At 39.0% G+C, this 19,892-nt stretch overlaps 2 protein-coding genes across 2 annotated transcripts in view; one reads left to right on the top strand and one right to left on the bottom strand.

Moving 5' to 3' along the window:
- Positions 1–7,411: 7,411 nt before the first annotated feature.
- On the bottom strand, positions 7,412–9,305 carry ZNF830 (zinc finger protein 830). Its single transcript, XM_004385419.2, has one exon. The coding sequence runs from the start codon at positions 9,272–9,274 to the stop codon at positions 8,159–8,161; it is 1,116 nt and encodes a 371-aa protein (XP_004385476.1). The 5' UTR covers positions 9,275–9,305; the 3' UTR covers positions 7,412–8,158.
- The window catches only part of CCT6B (chaperonin containing TCP1 subunit 6B), a 36,509-nt gene continuing 25,920 nt past the window's right edge, over positions 9,304–19,892 (top strand). The window contains exons 1-5 of the mRNA XM_004385416.3: positions 9,304–9,592; positions 11,258–11,321; positions 11,880–12,014; positions 17,160–17,333; positions 19,070–19,173. Of these exons, the coding sequence (XP_004385473.2) occupies positions 9,318–9,592; positions 11,258–11,321; positions 11,880–12,014; positions 17,160–17,333; positions 19,070–19,173 (752 nt within the window). The 5' untranslated portion in view covers positions 9,304–9,317. The remainder of the gene's footprint in view (positions 9,593–11,257; positions 11,322–11,879; positions 12,015–17,159; positions 17,334–19,069; positions 19,174–19,892) is intronic.

Genomic DNA, 19,892 nt, shown 5'->3' with positions numbered 1-19,892 from the left:
AATGTGGAAATTATCGAACAATATCATTAACATCACATGCAAGTAAAATTTTGCTGAAGATAATTCAAAAATGATTGCAGCAGTACATTTACAGGGAACTGCCAAAAATTCAAGGCAGATTCAGAAGAGGACATGGAATGAGGTCTATCATTGCTGATGTCACATGGATCTTGGCTGAAAGCAGAGAATACCAGAAAGATGTTTACCTGTGTTTTATGGACTATGCAAAGGCATTTGACTGTGTGGATCATAACAAATTATGGATGACATTGCGAAGAATGGGAATTCCAAAACACTTTAATTGTGCTTATGTGGAACCTGTACATAGACCAAGAGGCAGTCGTTCGAACAGAACAATGGGATACTGTGTGGTTTAAAGTCAGGAAAGGTGTCCATCAGGGTTGTATCCTTTCACCATACTTACTTAATCTGTATGCTGAGCATATAATCTGAGAAGCTGGACTATATGAAGTGGACTATATGAAGAAGAACGGGGCATCAGGATTGGAGGAAGACTCATTAACAACCTCTGATATACAGATTACACTGCCTTGCTTGTGGAAAGCAATGAGGACTTGAAGCACTTACTGATGAAGATCAAAGATTACAGCCTTCAGTATGGATAACACCTCAACATAAAGAAAACAAAAATCCTCACAACTGGACCAATAAGCAACATCATGATAAACAGAGAAAAGATTGAAGTTGTCAAGGATTTCGTTTTACTTGGACCCACAGTCAACGCCCATGGAAGGAGCAGTCAAGAAATCAAACGATGTATTGCATTGGGCAGATCTGCTGCAAGACCTCTTTAAAGTGCTGAAAAGCAAAGATGTCACTTTGAGGACGAAAGTGCACGTGGCCCAAGCTATGATATTTTCAGTTGCCTTGTATGCATGCAAAAGCTGGACAATGACTAAGGAAGAACAAAGAAGAATCGATGCCTCTGAATTATGGTGCTGGCAAAGAATATCGAATATACCATGGACTGCCAGAAAAATGAACAAATCTGTCTTGAAAGAAGTACAGCCAGAATGCTCATTAGAAGCAAGGATGGTAAGACTTTCATCTCACATACTTTGGACATATTAGCAGGAGGGACCAGTCCTTGGAGAAGGATATCATTCTTGGTAAGGTAGAGGGTCAGCAAAAGAGAGGAAGACCCTTAATGAGATGGATTGACAAAGTGGCTGCAACAATGGGCTCAAGCACACCAATGATTGTGAAGATGGTCCAGGACCGGGTAGTGTTTCGTTCTGTTGTATGTAGAACCGACCTGACGGCACCTAACACAATCTTTACGGAAGCAGACTGCTACATCTTTCTCCCTCAGTGGGTTCGAAGCACTGACCTTCAGTTAGCAGCCAAGCGCTTAACCACTGTGCCACCAGGGCTCCTTCTTAGAAAGTACCTCTACTTAATCCAGGTCCTCTGCTACTTCTAGATTATTCCAGAGTACATCCCTTTCTTTGCATTTTCCCCCAGAAACCCTCTGAGAATGGTGCCATGGGGGAAAAGCAATGTCCCAGAATAAAGAAACCATATATATATGAATAAATATTTATGAATAAATATGTGTATGTATATACACACATATAAACTTGAATAATATATAAAAAATATACAAACATGAATAATGAATAATGTTAGCTCACACTGAGTGAATGCTTACTATGGGGTAGATGCTGTGCTAAAAGAATTTATGTGCATTTAACTCATTTAATCCTCAGTAGCCCCAGAAGGTAGGAGCTACTACTGTCCCTGTTTTGTAGTTGAGGAAAACTAAGGTCACATTGTTAAAAAGTGGTGGATAAGAGGGCATTGTGTAGCCGTTTCCAAGCTGAAATGTCTTGGAACTGAAATCATCTTCCTTCCATCAGGGACCACCGAGGGATAAAACTTATTGCTGGTGAAATGGGGGTAGGGTCGGGCAGGGCAGGGTGGGTGTGTGGAGAGAATCTGAACATAACAAACTTCAAAAAATATGCCTTCCCCACCCAACCATTTTCTGAAGAAAACTAAATTCCCTTAACCTTGACAGCAAACATCCCTAATCTTAATTCTTGGGATTTCGGGGGATCCTCCCAATTTCCCACTTTCATTAGTAAACAGTAGAGAGAACACTGAACGGGGAATCAACTTACATCTAGTCTTTCTTTAGCAGTTAACTTGCTAAGTGACCTTGACAAGTCATTAGGTGTCTAAAATGGAGGTGATAATAGTTGTGTTACCTCTCTAGGGGGTGTTGAGACTTGAAGAAGACTGATGGGAAGGTGGATGAGAAAAAAACACCCTCAAATAAATATAATACCCTCATTAAGTAATAATGATGCAGGGCAACAGTGGAAAGAACTGGCTTTGGGATGTTGCCTTGAGCAAGTTGCTTCATTTCTGTGCCTGTTTCCTCATCTGTAAAATGAGGATATTATATACTTTACAGAGTTGTTGTGAGGATTACAGATGGTATATGTCAAGCCCTAGCAGAGTGCCACACATGGTAGGTGTCCAGTAACTTGTAGCTATTAGTAATAATAATCTGACAAGCTGACTTGATTGATACTCTAACCATATTTGGCAAAACAACAACAAACACACAACAAAAAAAACCACCACTACCATCAACTACCCAATCAGTGTAGTCCTCCCCGCTCCCCTAGGTGACCGCTGGCTCCAAATGTATATGAAGCCTACCAAATGCTGTTAGCAAAATGGAGAGGCAGGCAGATGGAACTCCTCTTCTGAGAGACGGGAGCGCTTTCAGTGAAGGATGACTGAGTGCAAAGATTCTTTCTGAAACAGCTTTGACTGCCAAGGAACAGGAGCGAGCCAGAGGAAATGGTGATGGCAGAGAACAGGGACTGAGGGCTGAGAGCAGCTGGGAGGCAGAGTATACTTGCTGACTCTTTGATCTTACCCTGCTACTGGATCACTTTCTTCCCCCTGCTCTCCAGTTAAGAGGCCTCTAGGCAATCAAGGCTGCCCACTAGTTCCTGCTAACATATGGACATCCCTCTTTGCTTGCTTGGTGCCATGAGGAATTCCTATTAGCTGTTAAATGCAGAGGTGGCCCACTGCACTGTAGAGGCTGTTGTGTGTGCTCCTTGTGCTGCTGTGTGCTCTCAGAATACTTAAGGGCTTCCTGTGCCAGGGAAGTAAGGGAGAAACATGGCAGGAAAAGATTTCTTAGTCCTTTATTCAAGCACTGAACTGACTTCTGTTCTAGTTATGGTTTCCATGAGTTAGCTTGGTCTTTTTTTTTTTTTTAAACCTCTTTTCCAAGCAACTTCCTGCTGTATGGCTATTATTCATTTAGCAGATATTTATTAAGCCCTATTATATGCCAGGCATTATTTCAGGTTGCGAACAAGACAGGTAAACTTCCTGCTCTTGTTAAGTTTACACTCTGGTGTGGAGACATTAACTTACACACACAGAAATGTAAAGAATTTGTCAAATAGAGTAATGTGATAGAGACGGACAGGAGGTGGGCGGTTGGCTGTTTATGTCATCTAGTAAGGCCTTTCTGAGATATCAGATCTAAGAACTGAATGATGAGAAGACCGCCATGTTATCTGAAGTCAGGTTCTAAGCAGAAGGAACTGCAAGGACCTAGGCCCTGAATTGGCATGTCTGGGGGACAGAAAGCTAGCTAGTGAGAACTGGGACACAGAAAATAAAGGGGAGTGTAAAAGATCAGGTTAAGAGTGGTAGGTCTCCAAGTGGGGACCCACACATCACGTTCAGCCCACACTGTGATTCTGAACTTTACTAAAAACATAAAAACTATCCTGATTTGCAATTTCTCTTGAAATTAAAGAAAACCCAACCATGCCAGGCCATTATTCCTGAATGACAACTGATTTCAACATAGAGCAGTTATGCCTTCCCACACTTTAACAGGGGCTTGTGTTCATTAGTTCATAGTAGTAGATATATGAATTAGCAACCCCTGAATGTCATGTAGGCTTAATCAGGGCTTGGATTATTTTTTTTCTAAACGTGATGGAGGCTCAGAGTAGCTTGGTCTAAATTTTCAAAAGATCACTCTGGATTCTTGTTGATAATAGATTGTGGCTGGGATCGAGGGAATAGGTAACAATGAGTGCTGGTGGCTAGGAGACAGAAAGACATGGACAGATTCTAGGCATATTTTAGAGACAGAACTGACAGGACTTAACTGATGCATAAGATATGCAAGAATAAAAGGCAACTATGCTAAATACTGCAACATACACAACCCTGCAACAATAGTAATAGCAAACGGTAATTTATGAGTGGATACATACGCAGATATGTATGCTGAATAGGAATGGGAGGGCGTATGGGAGTACATCCATGTGCCTATATAGACCAAGTTGGATATTTCTACATATATATTCATATGTACTGCATGTATAGTCATATATACAATGGAGCACATGGGGAGCACAGAGAAGCTTCTTAGGCATAACCAAACACTTTGTGGGACTGAGTTACTGGGCTTGAGGGCTGGGGACTGTAGTCTTGGGGGTCATCTAGGCCAACTGGCATAACATAGCTCATAAAGTCAGTGTTCTACATCCTACTCTGGTGAGTAGCATCTGGGGTCTTAAAAGCTTGTTAGCAGCCATCTAAGATACAAATATTGGTCTTTTCCCATCCAGAGCAAAGGAGAGTGAAGAAGACCAAAGACTCAAGGAAGCAATTAGTCCAAAGGTCTAATGGCCTCATGAACCATAGCCTCCACTAGCCTGAGACCAGAACTAGATGGTCCCTGGCTACCACTACCAACTACCCTGACCAGGATCACAAAAGAGGTTCCTGGACAGTGCTGGAGAAAAATGTAGAACAAAACCCAAATTCATAAAAAAGACCAGTCTTACTGGTCTGACAGAGACTGGTGGAACTCCCAAGACGATGACCCTTAGTCACCCTTCTAACTTGGATCTGAAGCCATTCCCAGAGGTCACCATTCAGCCAAATAACAGACAGGCCTATAAACTAAACAATAATACCTGTGAGGAAAGTGCTCTTTAGAACAATCAACTATAGGAGACCAAAAGGGCAACATTTGCCCAAAAGCAAAGATGACAAGGCAGAAAGGGGCAGGAAAACCGGATGAATGGAAATGGGAACTCAGGGTGGAAATAGTGCTGACACATCACAGGGATTGCAACCAATATCATGGAACACTTTGTGTATAAATTATTGAATGGGAATCTAATTTGCTCTGTAAACCTTCACCTAAAGCACAATTTAAAAAAGTACAAAAAAAGGTAAAATATCTTACAAATAATTTAAAAAAAAGACATATTGAATGTCATCTTTTAGATGAAATAAAATGCATTATTGAAGTTAATTCCATTTTTTTTTTTTTTGCTTTTTCATGTGGCCACTAGAAAATTTTAAATTATATATGTAGCTTGCATTATATTGTAATGGACAGTGCTGCTCTAGATCATAAGTCTAACCTCTTAGGCCAAGTAGAATTGGGCCCACCATTCAAGCCCACCTTTGTACTTTTTCACATTCTGAAATAAAGTCATAAATGATGGAAAACTCTGAGTGTGAGTTCACACATTTTTGGCAAGCCTGTCCTCTGTGTCATCAGAGTTGCTCTAAAGGGTCAGCTGACAGCTCAAGAAAGCAAAAACTTTGTGCCTAAGTCAGAGGATAATTCATAATTTGAGGCATAAAGCAACTGCTCAGTGTTAGATGACTTTTAGTCATCCACACTAAAAAAACCTTAGATCCCAGTTTTATCCCTCCTGTTCTTCTTCCACTTCTAGTCTGTCACTAAAATGTCAGCTCTTCCTGTGAAATTATTTCAATCTATTCCTTTTCTCCCAATCCATACCCATTCAAAGTCTTTTGAAAAACCAGTTTCCAACTAGTGTCCCAGCTTTCTTCTCCCCTCCCCATGTTCATTCCATTCTATATACTGCACCTAATCTTCCATAATATTTCTTTGCAGACTTCTTTGCTCTAAATCTTCTGTTTTTTCCATATTGCCTGCAGGAGGAATTTTTTCACCTAACATTCAAGGCTTTATATACTTTATATCTTGGTACTCCCTTCCATAAAACCTGGGCTTTAGCCAAACTATACTGAGTTAATATATGTAAAGCACATAGAACCTTGTCTGGTTCAGAGTAAGAACTATATATGCCTTAGCTATTATTATTGCTCACTGTTCTTTGAATATGTTCTATGCATTTCTATCCCTGCAACACTGCTAATTCCTTTTTCCTATTTGAATACCTCTATCTCCAAAGGGAGGGTAATTAAAACTATCAATGACCAGCACAAGCCAATTGTTACTGCTAGAAAAACAAATTAAATATCCTTCCTATAATAGATAAAGCCTGTAATTCTGAACCATAATTTACCACAAGAAGGAATAAAACTTAAGACTGGATGAGATATAAATAAAAGGCAATAATTCTTTTATACAAGAGATTAGTAAACTTATGGAATATGTTATTTAAGGAAAAAGCAAAACCTGAAAAATATAAATGCGTTCTGGATTTAGGATAGTGGTTCTCCATCTTTGGTGTATATAATAACCTAGGGAGGTTGTTATGAGTCAGAATTGACTCGACAGCAACAGGTTTAGGGAGCTTTCAAAAATAATACAGATGTCGAGGCCCCTCTCCAGACTTACTGAATCTAAGGGTAGGACACAGGCACATTAAAACATATATATACACGCACACACACACACAAATATAAACCAAAAACCAAACCCGTTGCTGTCGATTCCGACTCATAGTGACCCTATAGGACAGAGTAGAACTGCCCCATAGGGTTTCCAAGCAGCAGCTGGTGGATTCGAACTGCTTAACTTTTGGTTAACAGCTGAGCTTTTAACCACTGTGCCAGGGCTCTGTCTAAGGGTAGGACTCTGGCACATTAAAAAAAAATACAAAAGAAAACTCTGGGCTTAGATAATGTAGAAAAAATAAAAATACATTTGTTACAAATAAAGAATACAGACTTCAAAAAAAAAAAGCCACAACCCGGACAAACCAAAAGTTATAAACGCTCGGAATTGGCAACACAAAAAGAAAGCTCTCTCCTGACTTGTATTGTGGCAGTCTGAATGCCCCCAGAAAATTGTGCCAAGGAGTTTAGAAAACAAATATACAATAAAAGTAAACACACACACATACACACAAAACAGCAAACTTCAGGTAACTATTTTGGATTGCAAACAAAGATAAATTTAATGTTCAAACAATCTGATAAAATAACCGTTTGGAAACTGAAAAAAAAAAAAAAAACACACACACACACACACACACATATATATACGCACACACACAGAGCCCTGGTGGCATAGTGGACAAGACCTATGGCTGTTAACCAAAAGGTTGGCAGTTCAAATTGACCAACCAATTCTTGGAAACCCTATGGAGCAGTTCTACTCTGTCCTATAGGGTTGCTATCAGTTAGCAACGGGCTTGGTTTTTTTAATATAAGGGGAAAAAAAATGTATATTATATATGTATTATGTATGTGCGTAGTTTTAATACATATATGTATATTTTAAGTTTCAAAGGTGATTCTCATGTGCACCTACATCTGAGAATTATTGGTTTAGTCAAGAGAAACTCTGGGTTTGAGGAGGTTGGTCATGTTTGGCATGTATTTTTCTCCATGTTCTTCTAAAGCATGTTTTTGAAAAAAGAAAACAGAATACTCAGAGAAGTGATTAACCTAGAATGACTTACGTGTTTATGAGAAATGTTCTTTAAAAAAAACCCATTTGAGTTTGATTTAGGAGTCAGAAAAAGCCATATACATCCCACATAGCACATTTATATTCATCTAAAAGCTTGTCTGTTGGACTGACTTCTATTCATAAACTTCAGAACAGATTACTTAAGTAAATATATATATTTAACTATGTGCAAGTATTTACAGCTTACAGATTTTACAAGTTAGTTATACATTTAAACCTGTAAATGTGTGAAAAACTTCAAAAACTTGAAAAACAACTTTACCTCACAAGTATTTTACACCACTTTCCAAAGTGCTGCCCTTCACCGGCTCATTTTATCTCAGTAGCACAGTTAAGTAGCCAAGTCTCTAGCCATGGAGTAACTGAGATCATACCAAGAGACAACATTTTCTATACAAAAGTAGAGGACCTTAAAAATCTGGGGTCTTTGAAACCCTATAACAAAGCCCCTTTCACCCTCCAATCCTGAGACAACAAATCCTGCAGTTCTCCCTCATCATCGCTGTCAACATTCTCCTCCTCCTTTTTCTGCAGTTCTTTTATGGTCAAAACCTCTTTAAGCTTATTTTTTATTTCATCCTGGCGATTCCGCAGCTTTTCTACCCGACGGTAACACTCTATCTGCTCATCGATTTCCCCAATCTGCCGGTCCAACCGTCCCTCCTCATCCTCTTCAGCAACTATGGCTTCGGAAATAGTGTTGACCTGCCTCATGGCTTTTTGAAATTCGTCCCACTCTTTGTCCATCTGATCCTTTGGGGCATCAACCTTTCGCACCCTCGCATCTACTTCAGGGTCGTCAAAAAAACCTTCCGGTAACGCTTCCGCAGTGTTTTCTCTCCTTTCCACCACTTTTTCATGTATTTCTGCTTTCTCAATTGACCCTGAATGAGGGATTAAGGGGGCCTTGGGAGGATTTGTATCAAAGAAATCATTTGGCAGCACACTAGCTGTTGTCTCCCGAGAGGAGGCAAGTGAGTGTTCCTTGCCCTGTGCGTCCGGCGGCACCTTGCTAGCGTCCTCCTTTTTTCCTTCTTCTCCCTCCTCTTCCCCCTCATCCTCTTCTTCATCTTCATAATCAAGGAGTAAACCGAGTCTTGAAGGCTTACTGGCGATTGCTTCAGTGGACTCCTTTCCTGTTTTAGCAAAGTTGGTGGGCAAAGCGGATGTGGAGGGCTGTACCTGAGGCACCGTGGAGGCCGTCGCTCTCTTAGCATCTTGGCTGTCTGCGTCCGGCGCCTTCCTCTTGACGGAGTGAGGCTCTGCACTGGCGGACAATCCCTGGGTGGCTTCCTTCGCGCCTTTCAGCTCGGCCACTTTCTCTCGGTGCTGCTTTCCCAGGACGTGAGTCTGCCACAGAAGCTCGCTCTTAACCGAGGTGTTACATAGGGCACAACTCAGCTGCCCCAAACGGTTGTATTTTGCGAATGGAGATTCTATTCGTTTCCGATTGGTGCTCAAACGTTGCTTCTCCTTCATTAACCGCCGCAATTCGTCCTGATTCACCACTCGCTTCCCTGACGAAGTACGAGGGGAGGCGGAGGACGCCATCTTTGCGACCCAACCCAGGGCGATTCTGACTTCCGTCCCGGCGATGTTTGATAACGTCATTTCCTGTCCTGGCTGTGATTGGCTGAGGCTCGGAAGAGTGAGGCGTGGCGCGGGAGCTACCCTCAGAACCGCAGCTAAGGCTCGTTTTGCCAGTGAGGTAGCTGCCTTGATTGTCTGCTGTATGGCTGCGGTCAAGGCCATAAACTCCAAAGCTGAGGTGGCGCGGGCCCAAGCGGCTTTGGCCGTCAATGTATGCGCCGCCCGAGGGCTGCAGGATGTGCTGCGAACCAACTTGGGGCCTAAGGGCACCATGAAAATGTGAGGCGGCGGTTGGAGCGGCGGTTAAGGCGCCGGGGGTTGGTGGGGTGTACGGGAGTTCTCTGAGTCGGACGTTCCGCGAAGAGATTGGAGCGATGTGGGCACACCTGTGGGCTTGTTTTCCCTCGTTCTCATTCCTGTCCTGAGATCGTCTCCAGCCTGATGGGGGAGGAGTAGAAAAGCCTCGCTAGGAAAGGGCCTCATGAGTGAATCTGTGGAAACTCCCCACCCCACCAACTTTTCGCTCTGATGTTCATATGCAATTAGAAAGTCAGTTCATTCAGTGTCTCATTAGTAACGTAAGCCATTTAACTCCCCTGGTCATTGAGGCTATATGCCCTTAGTCTGTAAACTCAACAGATAATTTTGAGTTTGTTTGGCAGGTGCTTTGGAGCCTGGCAAACATGGGTTCAAAATTCAAGTTCCATAACCTTCTAGCTGTGAGTCGTTAGGCATGTCACTTGGTCATTCTATGCCTACGGGCCTTCATATCTGTTCATCCTCTCAGCATGTATTTATTTAGCACCATCATTTTCTTCAGAAGAGGGTGAGGGAAAAAGAATGGTGAGGGGAAATGCGTATAAGAGGAGAGCTAAATCTTCAGAGGAATAAATTAACTGTAAACGTAACTGTGCTAGATATTGGAAACACAAATGACCAAGGAAGAGTCTCCGTTCTTGAGATACGGTAGGGGGAGACAGATGTGCTAATAATTTATATCTCTATCTCTGTGTGATTTTCTGGGGAAAGGGACTAATTACTGGTGTGAGAAGGAAAAGCTCCTCAAATAACAGATGAGGTATGATCAGAATCTTGAAAGAAGAATAAGAGTTCACCGGTTGGAGAAGGGAGGAAGATCCTTCTAGGTAGAGCACCTTCAGGAACAAGAAAGCCTAGTGGTGTATAGCCAATAGAAACAAAAGCAAAGCATGATGTATTAAGGGAACCACAAGATTTGCTTGTGGGAAAGTGGTAGATGAGGCAGGAAAGATAACAGAAACCAGATTGGGAAAAGTCAAGTATGTCATTGCTAAATAGTTTGGATTTTACTTTGAACGTGATGGAGAACATAATATCATTGAAGGATTTTTGATGAGGGACTTGACTCAATCACATTGCCTTTTAGAAAGATAAATGTAATGTGGAAGGTGATTTCAAATTCAGAGATATCAGGAGAATGTCAAAGTAGTCTAGGGTAGAAATGATGATTACAGTGGAAATGGAGAAGATGGGGTAGATTCAAGAGATAGGCTGTAGAATTGACAGAACTTGGTGATACAGTAAATATGAGGGATGAGGGAAACTAAGCTGAGTAACTGAATGAATGATAACATTCACCAAAATAGAAAATCTGCAGGAAATTTGCAAATTTGTGGCTTGTAGACTTCTAAGTACTTTTCTTTGAACAAGTACTGTTCATAGCCCATCAGCTGCTCTTTAAACCTGTAAATCATTCATTTGGAATAAAATAGCCATAGCAGTCCATATGGAGAGAAATGATTCTGTGGCCTGCAAATGGTGGTAACTACTATGGTGTCCCCCATGGTACGATGGAAGTTTTCCAAGCCCAGTTCCCTGTATTAAAGATAGTGGAATGACAAGCTTTGGGAGTGCCTTCTTGACTCCTGCCATGTGAGGTTAATAAAATCAATGTTCTCTGGACAGGCTTGTTTCTGGAACAGGTGACATCAAACTCACCAAAGATGGCAACGTGCTGCTCCATGAGATGGTGAGCTGATGCTGCTGACTTTAATAAGCCTTAATAAACTTCAATTAAGAATATAGTATAACTTGTATGTTTTTAAACCAAGGCTGTCAGCTGAATACTGCAGTCTTGAGATACACTTGTTAGATTAAACCTCAATAAAAAAATGTTTATTGGCTGTTTTCAAATTTTTGTATAGTCTAAGTAAAAACTTAGGGATACTTCCAATTAATAACATCATTTAAAGGCACTGCATTATATTCCTTGTGGTCATGGAAAAATAAAATCCTTCTCAATTTTAGTAAATGTATTCATCTTTGAGATTGAAAGATTTAATGTTATTTGGAAAATGTCATTGCATTCTGAAGCAAAGACTTTTAAAAATGTTCAAACATCATTAGTTCTCAATTTTTAAATTTTGGACTTGACATTTAATAAGTATTAATACAAAACTTGTAAACTTGCAGAATGAAACATTTCATTTCTTAATTTTACTGTTGACCTCTAGGTTATCTTGTTTTTGGTGGACTACTTCTTTATCACATCCTTTCTCATTTTTAATCTGTTGCTTACTTTTTCCAGCAAATTCAACACCCAACAGCTTCCTTGATAGCAAAAGTAGCAACGGCCCAGGATGATATTACAGGAGATGGCACTACTTCAAATGTTCTAATTATTGGAGAGTTACTAAAACAAGCTGATCTTTACATTTCTGAGGTATTAGAATTTTACAGAATTCACTCTGATGTAGTACTTTATTTTCAATGGAAAATTATTTGTTTACTAGTAAAATGGTTTCATTTTAGAGGGTGAAAGTTAATTTGAATCAAGATATTCTTCGACAATTGCAAATGGAAAAAATAATTAATTTTTTTTAACCAAACTAATGCCTTTTAATGGAATTATATCTCTTTTAAAAATGAAATATTGAAGACATATAAAAAGTACCCCTGACTAGCCTAAGAAAGAAAACATTACTGATAAAGTTGAAACCAAATTATACACCTTTTAAAAAATAACAGGAGGAAACTATTGAAGGTTTTCCACATTGCAAATTTACCTACCTTTCTAATTTTATTTTCCTTTATAAACCATCTACTGTAGCCAGATTTCTCCACTCACTAGCCTCTGAAATCACCATGCACATTTCTACCGCAGTCCCTTTGTTCAATCTGTATTTTCTTGGCATTCCTTATCTCTCGTTTCCAAGTATTTGCATTTTTCCTCTGTTTCAGGGACTGTTTCAGCAAAGCATAACCTAGTCAAATTACTGAAGTTATCATTTCTTTAGTATTGGGAATTGTATATTAATTCAGTACCTACTATTTATATCAGTTAGTATGATTTTGGCTGTAAGTAGTAGAAGCTTGGAACTCACTTAAGCAATAAGCAGATTATTATCTCCCATAACAGAACATATAGAGGTAAGGCAGGCTCCGGGGTTGGTTGATTACAAAATTTAATCAATTATTTAATACCCAGGTCCTTTCTATCTCTTAGCTTTTCCACTCACAATGCTATTTCATCTTAAGGCTTATTTCATGACTAAGATTGCTAGAGTAAATCAGAGCTACCTGCTTCCCTTAGTATAACACCCAGCAGGAGAGGGAAAGAGAAACCATTCACCCAACTATGAACTATAAATCTTTAGTATGATTGGACCAACTTTGCTCTTAGGTCCATCCCAAACCAGTAAGACTTTTTAGGGGAATTGACTTAGGCTAATCAGGATCCACCTCTTGAGCTGTGGGTAGGCTTCCTTTGAAGCACAGGAGGAAGAGAGAAACCTAAACAAAATTAGGGTTGGGTTAGGAGTAAACGTGTTTGGAGAGGGAAAAAGGGGAGATACTGACAGATAACATAATTATGAAACAGAGTACAGTGATAGAGCTAGGCACAGGTTATGATAGATACACTGAGGTGGGACAGATATCCTCAACTAGGCTGAGGTGGGAAGAGCTTTCTGGAGGAAGTAAGGCCTGAGCTAGGTCTTCAGGATGAGTAGGAGTGAGCCAGATGAAAGAGTAAGGGGTAAGGACAATGGCATTCCAGGCAGAAGGAACAACATGAGCAAAGGCACAGAGAAGAGAAGTAACCTGTTATGTGTATAGAGCTACGAGCAATTTGGTGTTCCTGGAGTTTAAATTGATGTGGACAGTAGTGGAGAAGAGGCTGCAGGAGTAGGTGCGAGGGCCAGATCACAGAGGACATATAGTATATCAACCAAGAAGCTTGTGCTTTATCCTATGGGTGTTATGGAGCAAATACATCAACATACTGATGAGAGATATGGTCAGATTGGCATTTTACATATTTGGTATTTGGGGGCAGTTTTAAGGGAGTCAAAACTAGAGGTTCTCACAGTAGTCCAGATGAGAGATTGTGAAGTCATAAACTGAGGAAATTGTTTGAAAATGATTAATAACATAGGCTTTGGAGTCAGGCATTGTGGGTTTAAATCTTGGCTCCATGTGTTACTAGTATGGTAATCTAAGGCAAATTTCATCTCTTTAAACCTCTGTTTCCTCATCTGTGAAATAGGAATAATAATAACACCCACTTCACAGTGTTCTTGAGTGGACTAAATTAAATAACGTATGTAAAGCACAGAATATTGCCTGGCACAAATGCTCAATAAATGCCAACTTAAAAAAAATTATTACAGGAACCTTTGGGACACAGCAAAAGCAGTACTCAGAGGTCAGTTTATAGCAATAAATGCACACATCCAAAAAGAAGAAACGACCAAAATCAAAACATTAACCCTACAACTGGAACAAGTAGAAAAAGAGCAGCAAAAGAAGCCCTTGGGCACCAGAAGAAAGGAAATAATAAGAGTTAGAGCAGAATTAAATGAAACAGAGAATAGAAAAACAGTTGAAAGAGTTAACAAGACCAAATGCTTGTTCTTTGAAAAGATCAACAAAATTGATAAACCATTGGCCAAACTGACAAAAGAAAAACAGGAGAGGAAGCAAATAACCCATATAAGAAATAAGACTGGTGATATCAAAACAGACCCAACTGAAATTAAAGAATCATAATAGAATACTATGAAAAATTGTACTCTAACAAATTTGAAAACCTAGAGGAAATGGGCAAATTTCTAGAAACTCACTACCTACCTAAACTAACACAAACAGAAGTAGAACAACTAAATAAACCTATAACAAAAGAAGAGATTGAAAAGGTAATTAAAAAACTCCCAACCAAAAAAAGCCCTGGCCCAGATGGTTTCACTGGAGAATTCTACCAAACTTTCAAAGAAGAGTTAACCCCACTACTACTAAAGGTATTTCAGAGCATAGAAAAGGATGGAGTACTCCCAAACTCATTCTATGAAGCCAGCATAACCCTGATACCAAAACCAGGTAAAGACACCATAAAAAAAGAAAATTATAGACCAGTATCCCTCATGAACATCGACACAAAAATCTTCAACAAAATTCTAGCCAATAGAATTCAGCAACATATCAAAAAAATAATTCACTATGATCAAGTGGGATTTATACCAGGTATGCAGGGATGGTTCAATATTAGAAAAACAATCAATGTAATCTATCACATCAATAAAACAAAAGACAGGAACCACATGATCTTATCAATTGATGCAGAAAAGGCATTTGACAAAGTCTAACACCCATTCATGATAAAAACTCTCAACAAAATAGGAATAGAAGGGAAGTTCCTCAGCATAATTAAGGGCATTTAGACAAAGCCAACAGCCAACATCATCCTAAATGGAGAGAGTCTGAAAGCATTCCCCTTGAGAACAGGAAGCAGACAAGGATACCCTGTATCACCACTCTTACTCAACATTGTGATGGAGGTCCTAGCCAGAGCAGTTAGGCTAGAAAAAGAGATAAAGGGCAACCACATTGGTAGGGAAGAAGTCAAAGTATATATATTTGCAGATGATATGATCTTATGCACAAAAAACCCCAAAGAATCTGCAAGAAAACTACTGGAACTGATAGAAGATTTCAGTAAAGTATCAGGATACAAGATAAACATACAAAAATCAGTTGGATTCCTCTGCACCATCAAAAAGAACTTCAAAGAGGAAATCACCAAATCAATACCATTCACAATAGCCCCCAAGAAGATAAAACACTTAGGAATAACTCTAACCAGAGACGTAAAAGACCTATACAATGAAAACTAGAAGACACTACTGCAAGAAACCAAAAGAGACCTGTGTAAGTGGAAAAACATACCTTGCTCATGGATAGGAAGACTCAACATTGGGAAATTGTCAGTTCTACCCAAAGCAATCTACAGATACAATGTAATCCCAATCCACATCCCAACAGCATTTTTTTAATGAGATGGAGAAACAAATCACCAATTTCATATGGAAAGGGAAGAGGCCCCGGTTAAGTAAAGCATTACTCAAGAAGAACAACAAAGTGGAAGGTCTCACACTACCTGATTTTAGAACCTGTTATACTGCCACGGTAGTCAAAACAGCCTTGTACTGGTTCAAAAAACAGATACATAGACCAATGGAACAAAACTGAGAATCCAGACATAAATTCATCCACCTATGAGCCGCTGATATTTGAAAAAGGCCCAAAGTCTGTTAATTGGAGAAAAGACAGTCTTTTAACAAATGGTGCTGGCATAACTGGATATCCATCTGAAAAAAACTGAACCAAGACCCATATCTCACACCATGCAAAAAAACTAACTCAAAATGGATCAAAGACCTAAATATAAAATCAAAAACGATAAAGATCATGGAAGAAGAAAATGATTACAAGGCTGATGTAAAGGAATGGAGGGAAGGAATGAGTTAGACCTAGTGCCAGCCAAGAAGTTTCTTATTTTTCTGGATAAACTACTGTTTATAAGCATTTTTTTTATGTCCTATTTCAGACCTACAGCAAAGTTGCAAGAATATTACAAAGAATTCCTATATTTTTTTCACTTGGATTCCCCAAGTGTTATCATATCTCTCTCATTTAAACATGTGCTCAGCTCTCTCCCATATGTACATTTAAATAAATTGCAGACATGATAATCTAAATACTTCAGAGTGTAATTCTTAAAACCAAGGAATTGTCTTATATGATCAAAGTATAATTACCAAAACCAGTAAATTAATATTAACATTGACACATTGATACAGTACTATTATCTATCTGCAGATTAAATTCAGATTTTGCCACTTGTCCCAAAAAATGTCTTTTATAGCAAAAGAAAATCTAGGCTCATGCGTTGTATTCATTTGTCATGTCCCTTTAATCTCCTTCAAACTGGAATAGTTTTTGAGCCTTCCTTTGTATTTCATGACGTTGCTACTTTTAAAGTATAGGCCAGTTATTTTGTAGAAAGTCTCAGTTTGGATTTGCCTGTTTCCTCCTAGTTAGACTCAGGTTATAAACTTTTGGCAGGAATGCCGCAGTAGTGGTGGTGTGTTCTCACTGCATCATATTAGGAGCCACAGGAATGGCTATTTATCCCATTACTGTGATGTTAACTTTCATCACTTGGTCAAGGTGGTTTATGTCTGTCTGTTTTCTGCAAGTCAATGCTGGTTTTTCCCTCTGCATTGAAAGGACTTTTTTTCTTTTGTGCCCATTCAGAAGAGCACTGCACAACAATGCAGTCATAAATTTTCAGAAAAAAGGACTTACAAAACAAGGTTTTTTTTTTTTTTTAAATTAGGTTTTCAACTTTAAGTTTGGGATTGTTTCAAATATGATACACTGAAAAAGGGACTTTTATAAATTACACACATGCACTTATATTTTAGTGGCATTGATATGGGTAGTATGTTTTTTGGACATACTTATTAATAGAAAAAGATAATTTTACTTTGGATGACTTACTTTATATAGTTTTATGTTGATGTAATAGGGCCTGCACCCTAGAGTAATAACTGAAGGATTTGAAGCTGCAAAGACAAAAGCACTTGAAGTTTTGGACGAAGTTAAAATAAAAAAAGAGATGAAAAGAGAAATCCTCGTAGATGTGGCTAGAACATCTTTACGAACTAAAGTTCATGCTGAGCTGGCTGATGTGTTAACAGAGGTATGCGATTAAACTTCTGTTTTCAGAGCGAGTGTAGCCTGACACATGGTGATGTTTTTCTTTTTCCTGTAAGATAATTAAGTATTGCATGCAGTTCTTTTGAACATAAAATATGGAGACAAACATCTATAGACTTACCTATAGACTAGATTTGATTGGTCAAAACGATACTTGTTGCATATTTCTAAAGCGTCATAAAGTTAGAAAAGTTTTCCTGAGGTAAAATATTTGGTTTTAAGTTACTTGAAAGTTAGGAGGGGCTTGACTGTCTGTGGATCATCTCTTGTTGAAGCTGTTGGGGTGGTATACTGGTCTCTGTAAACCTTGAGGTCCATGTTTTAATATCTGAGTTGGCACACTGGGAAGTTGTTTTTGCAGTATGCCTTGTGGTTAAGGTTACCACTTTAATGAAGTACAGTTGATCTGATAGAAAAGATTCACATTTGGGAAGTGCATATTTTGTTCACTTTTAAAGGTAGAACTTATGTAATATAAGGACAAGGTTGGCTGGATATTTTGGGAAGGCTTTTATCAGGTGGCTATAGTTTGATAATATTGTTTTTCAGCTTTGCAGTTTCTGACACTTGAATATATTAGTTATCAGGAATGATTGGTTCATAACAACCAAATTCACAAGAGATTGACATACAAATCAGAATACCATCTTATTAATTTACTTAGTGTATTATAAATGCCAAATTGACTGGAACACCTGAGCTCTTCCTGGTTAGTTCTTACCAATAGGAAAGCCTACTTGGGAAGTCAGATTAAGATCAGACAATTTCTTGCTGAGTAGAGCCAAGAAAAAGACTATGATGACGTGCTGCATTTTCTGCTGTTGGAGTACATATATATCAGGTGGCTCAGAGTCCTCATGATTAGGGCCCCCATTCTCTCAGAGCTATAGAAATGCTGATATTCTCACTATCCAGATCTGATGGCCTTTTTTCATTGTTCCCTATTAGGCACCAAAACCAAATATTATGTTACCTCAGGTTAACTTTTCTAGGGTATATATATGTGTGTGTGTATGTGTGTGTGTGTGTGTGTGTGTGTGTGTATGTATTTTGTTTTATTTATATTTTAGGATGGTCGTACCCTAGCACTTAATTTCTGTAGTCAGTTATTTTCATGTTATCTTCTGAGCAAAGCAATAGGGTGTGTTGTGTTATGCTTCTCAAATTGCATATCCCTGAAGATATGTGGTAGAATAAATAAGACATCTTTCTGGAGTGTCAGTTTTACTTTAGGATTTTGGGGGAAAAGCATTATTTTCACATTAAAACAAACATATATTATGGCATGACATGGAAACTTTTCATTATGAAACATTATAAAAAGTGTTCTTTGGTGGAATAGTTTGAGTAGTGTTGGTATAGTAGAAAGAGCAGTAGGTTGGCAGTTTAAAAGACCTGAATTCTAGTCCTGGCTCTGCTACCAGCTATTAGACCTTGTTTTAAGCCCTTAAAATTGTATCTCAGTTTCCTTATCTATAAAATGAAGGGATTGGATCTGATGATCTCTGAAGTTCCTGTGGACTCTGAAGTATCCATTGGCATTGGTAATTATTAGTATCCATAACAAAGCAGCATTTTTTTCCTTGCCCTGTGTTTTGTAGAATGGTATACACTTTTTTGGAGCCTGAAGCCCTTTACCTGCTTAGTCTTAGATCAGTTACCTGGGCCAGCAGTTTAACAGAACAAATAATTTACTGTTCTCATTCACTTCTCTTTCAGGCTGTGGTGAATTCTGTTTTGGCTATTAGAAGACCGGGTTACCCTATTGATCTCTTCATGGTAGAAATCATGGAGATGAAGCATAAATCAGAAACAGATACAACGTAAATTACATAAAATTTTAAAAATACCTAGATTTTAGAATATTTGGTTATCTTCACATATTCTTTCATTAATTTCATTAAACCTCCATCAGCATCTGTTTCATTCAACATGTATTGATTGGGTACTTACCTTGAGCCAGGCGCTGTTCTTGGTGCTGGGAATGAAGAGTAAATTAAACAGTTTCCCCAAGGAGCTTACATTTCTAATGGGGAGAGATAGATGGTAAATGTCTTAGTCATCTAGTGCTGCTGTAACAGAAATACCACAGGTGGTTGGCTTTAACAAAGAGAAGTTTATTGTCTCACAGTCCAGTAGGCTACAAGTCCAAATTCAGGGTGTCAGCTCCAAGGGGATGCTTTCTCTGTCGGCTCTGGAGCAAGGTCTGTGTCATCAATCTTCCCTTGGTCTGAGAGCTTCTCTGCGCAGGAGCCTTAGGTCCAAAGGATGTACTGTGCTCCTGGCACTGCTTTCTTGGTGGTATGAGGTTCCCATGTGTCTCTGCTCGCTTCCCTCTTTTATGTCTCAAAAGAGATTGGCTTAAGACACTATCCAGTCTTGTATAACTCATCAGTATAACTGCCGCTAATCCATTTTATTACATCATAGTGATTGAATTTACAGCACATAAGGAAATCACATCAGATTTTGTAATCAGATTGATTACAGAATGGTACACAGTTATACAATACTGGGAATCATGACCCAGCCAAATTGATAC

Source organism: Trichechus manatus, unplaced genomic scaffold, assembly GCF_000243295.1.
Source record: "Trichechus manatus latirostris isolate Lorelei unplaced genomic scaffold, TriManLat1.0 scaffold00138, whole genome shotgun sequence".
NCBI classification, from domain to species: Eukaryota; Metazoa; Chordata; class Mammalia; order Sirenia; family Trichechidae; genus Trichechus; species Trichechus manatus.
The sequence above is the reverse complement of the archived record's forward strand: the minus strand, read 5'-3'. Positions and strand labels throughout refer to the sequence as shown.

Excerpts from the sequence above, each read along its gene's own strand:
- ZNF830 (XM_004385419.2), bottom strand. The coding sequence starts at position 9,274 with ATGGCGTCCTCCGCCTCCCCTCGTACTTCGTCAGGGAAGCGAGTGGTG.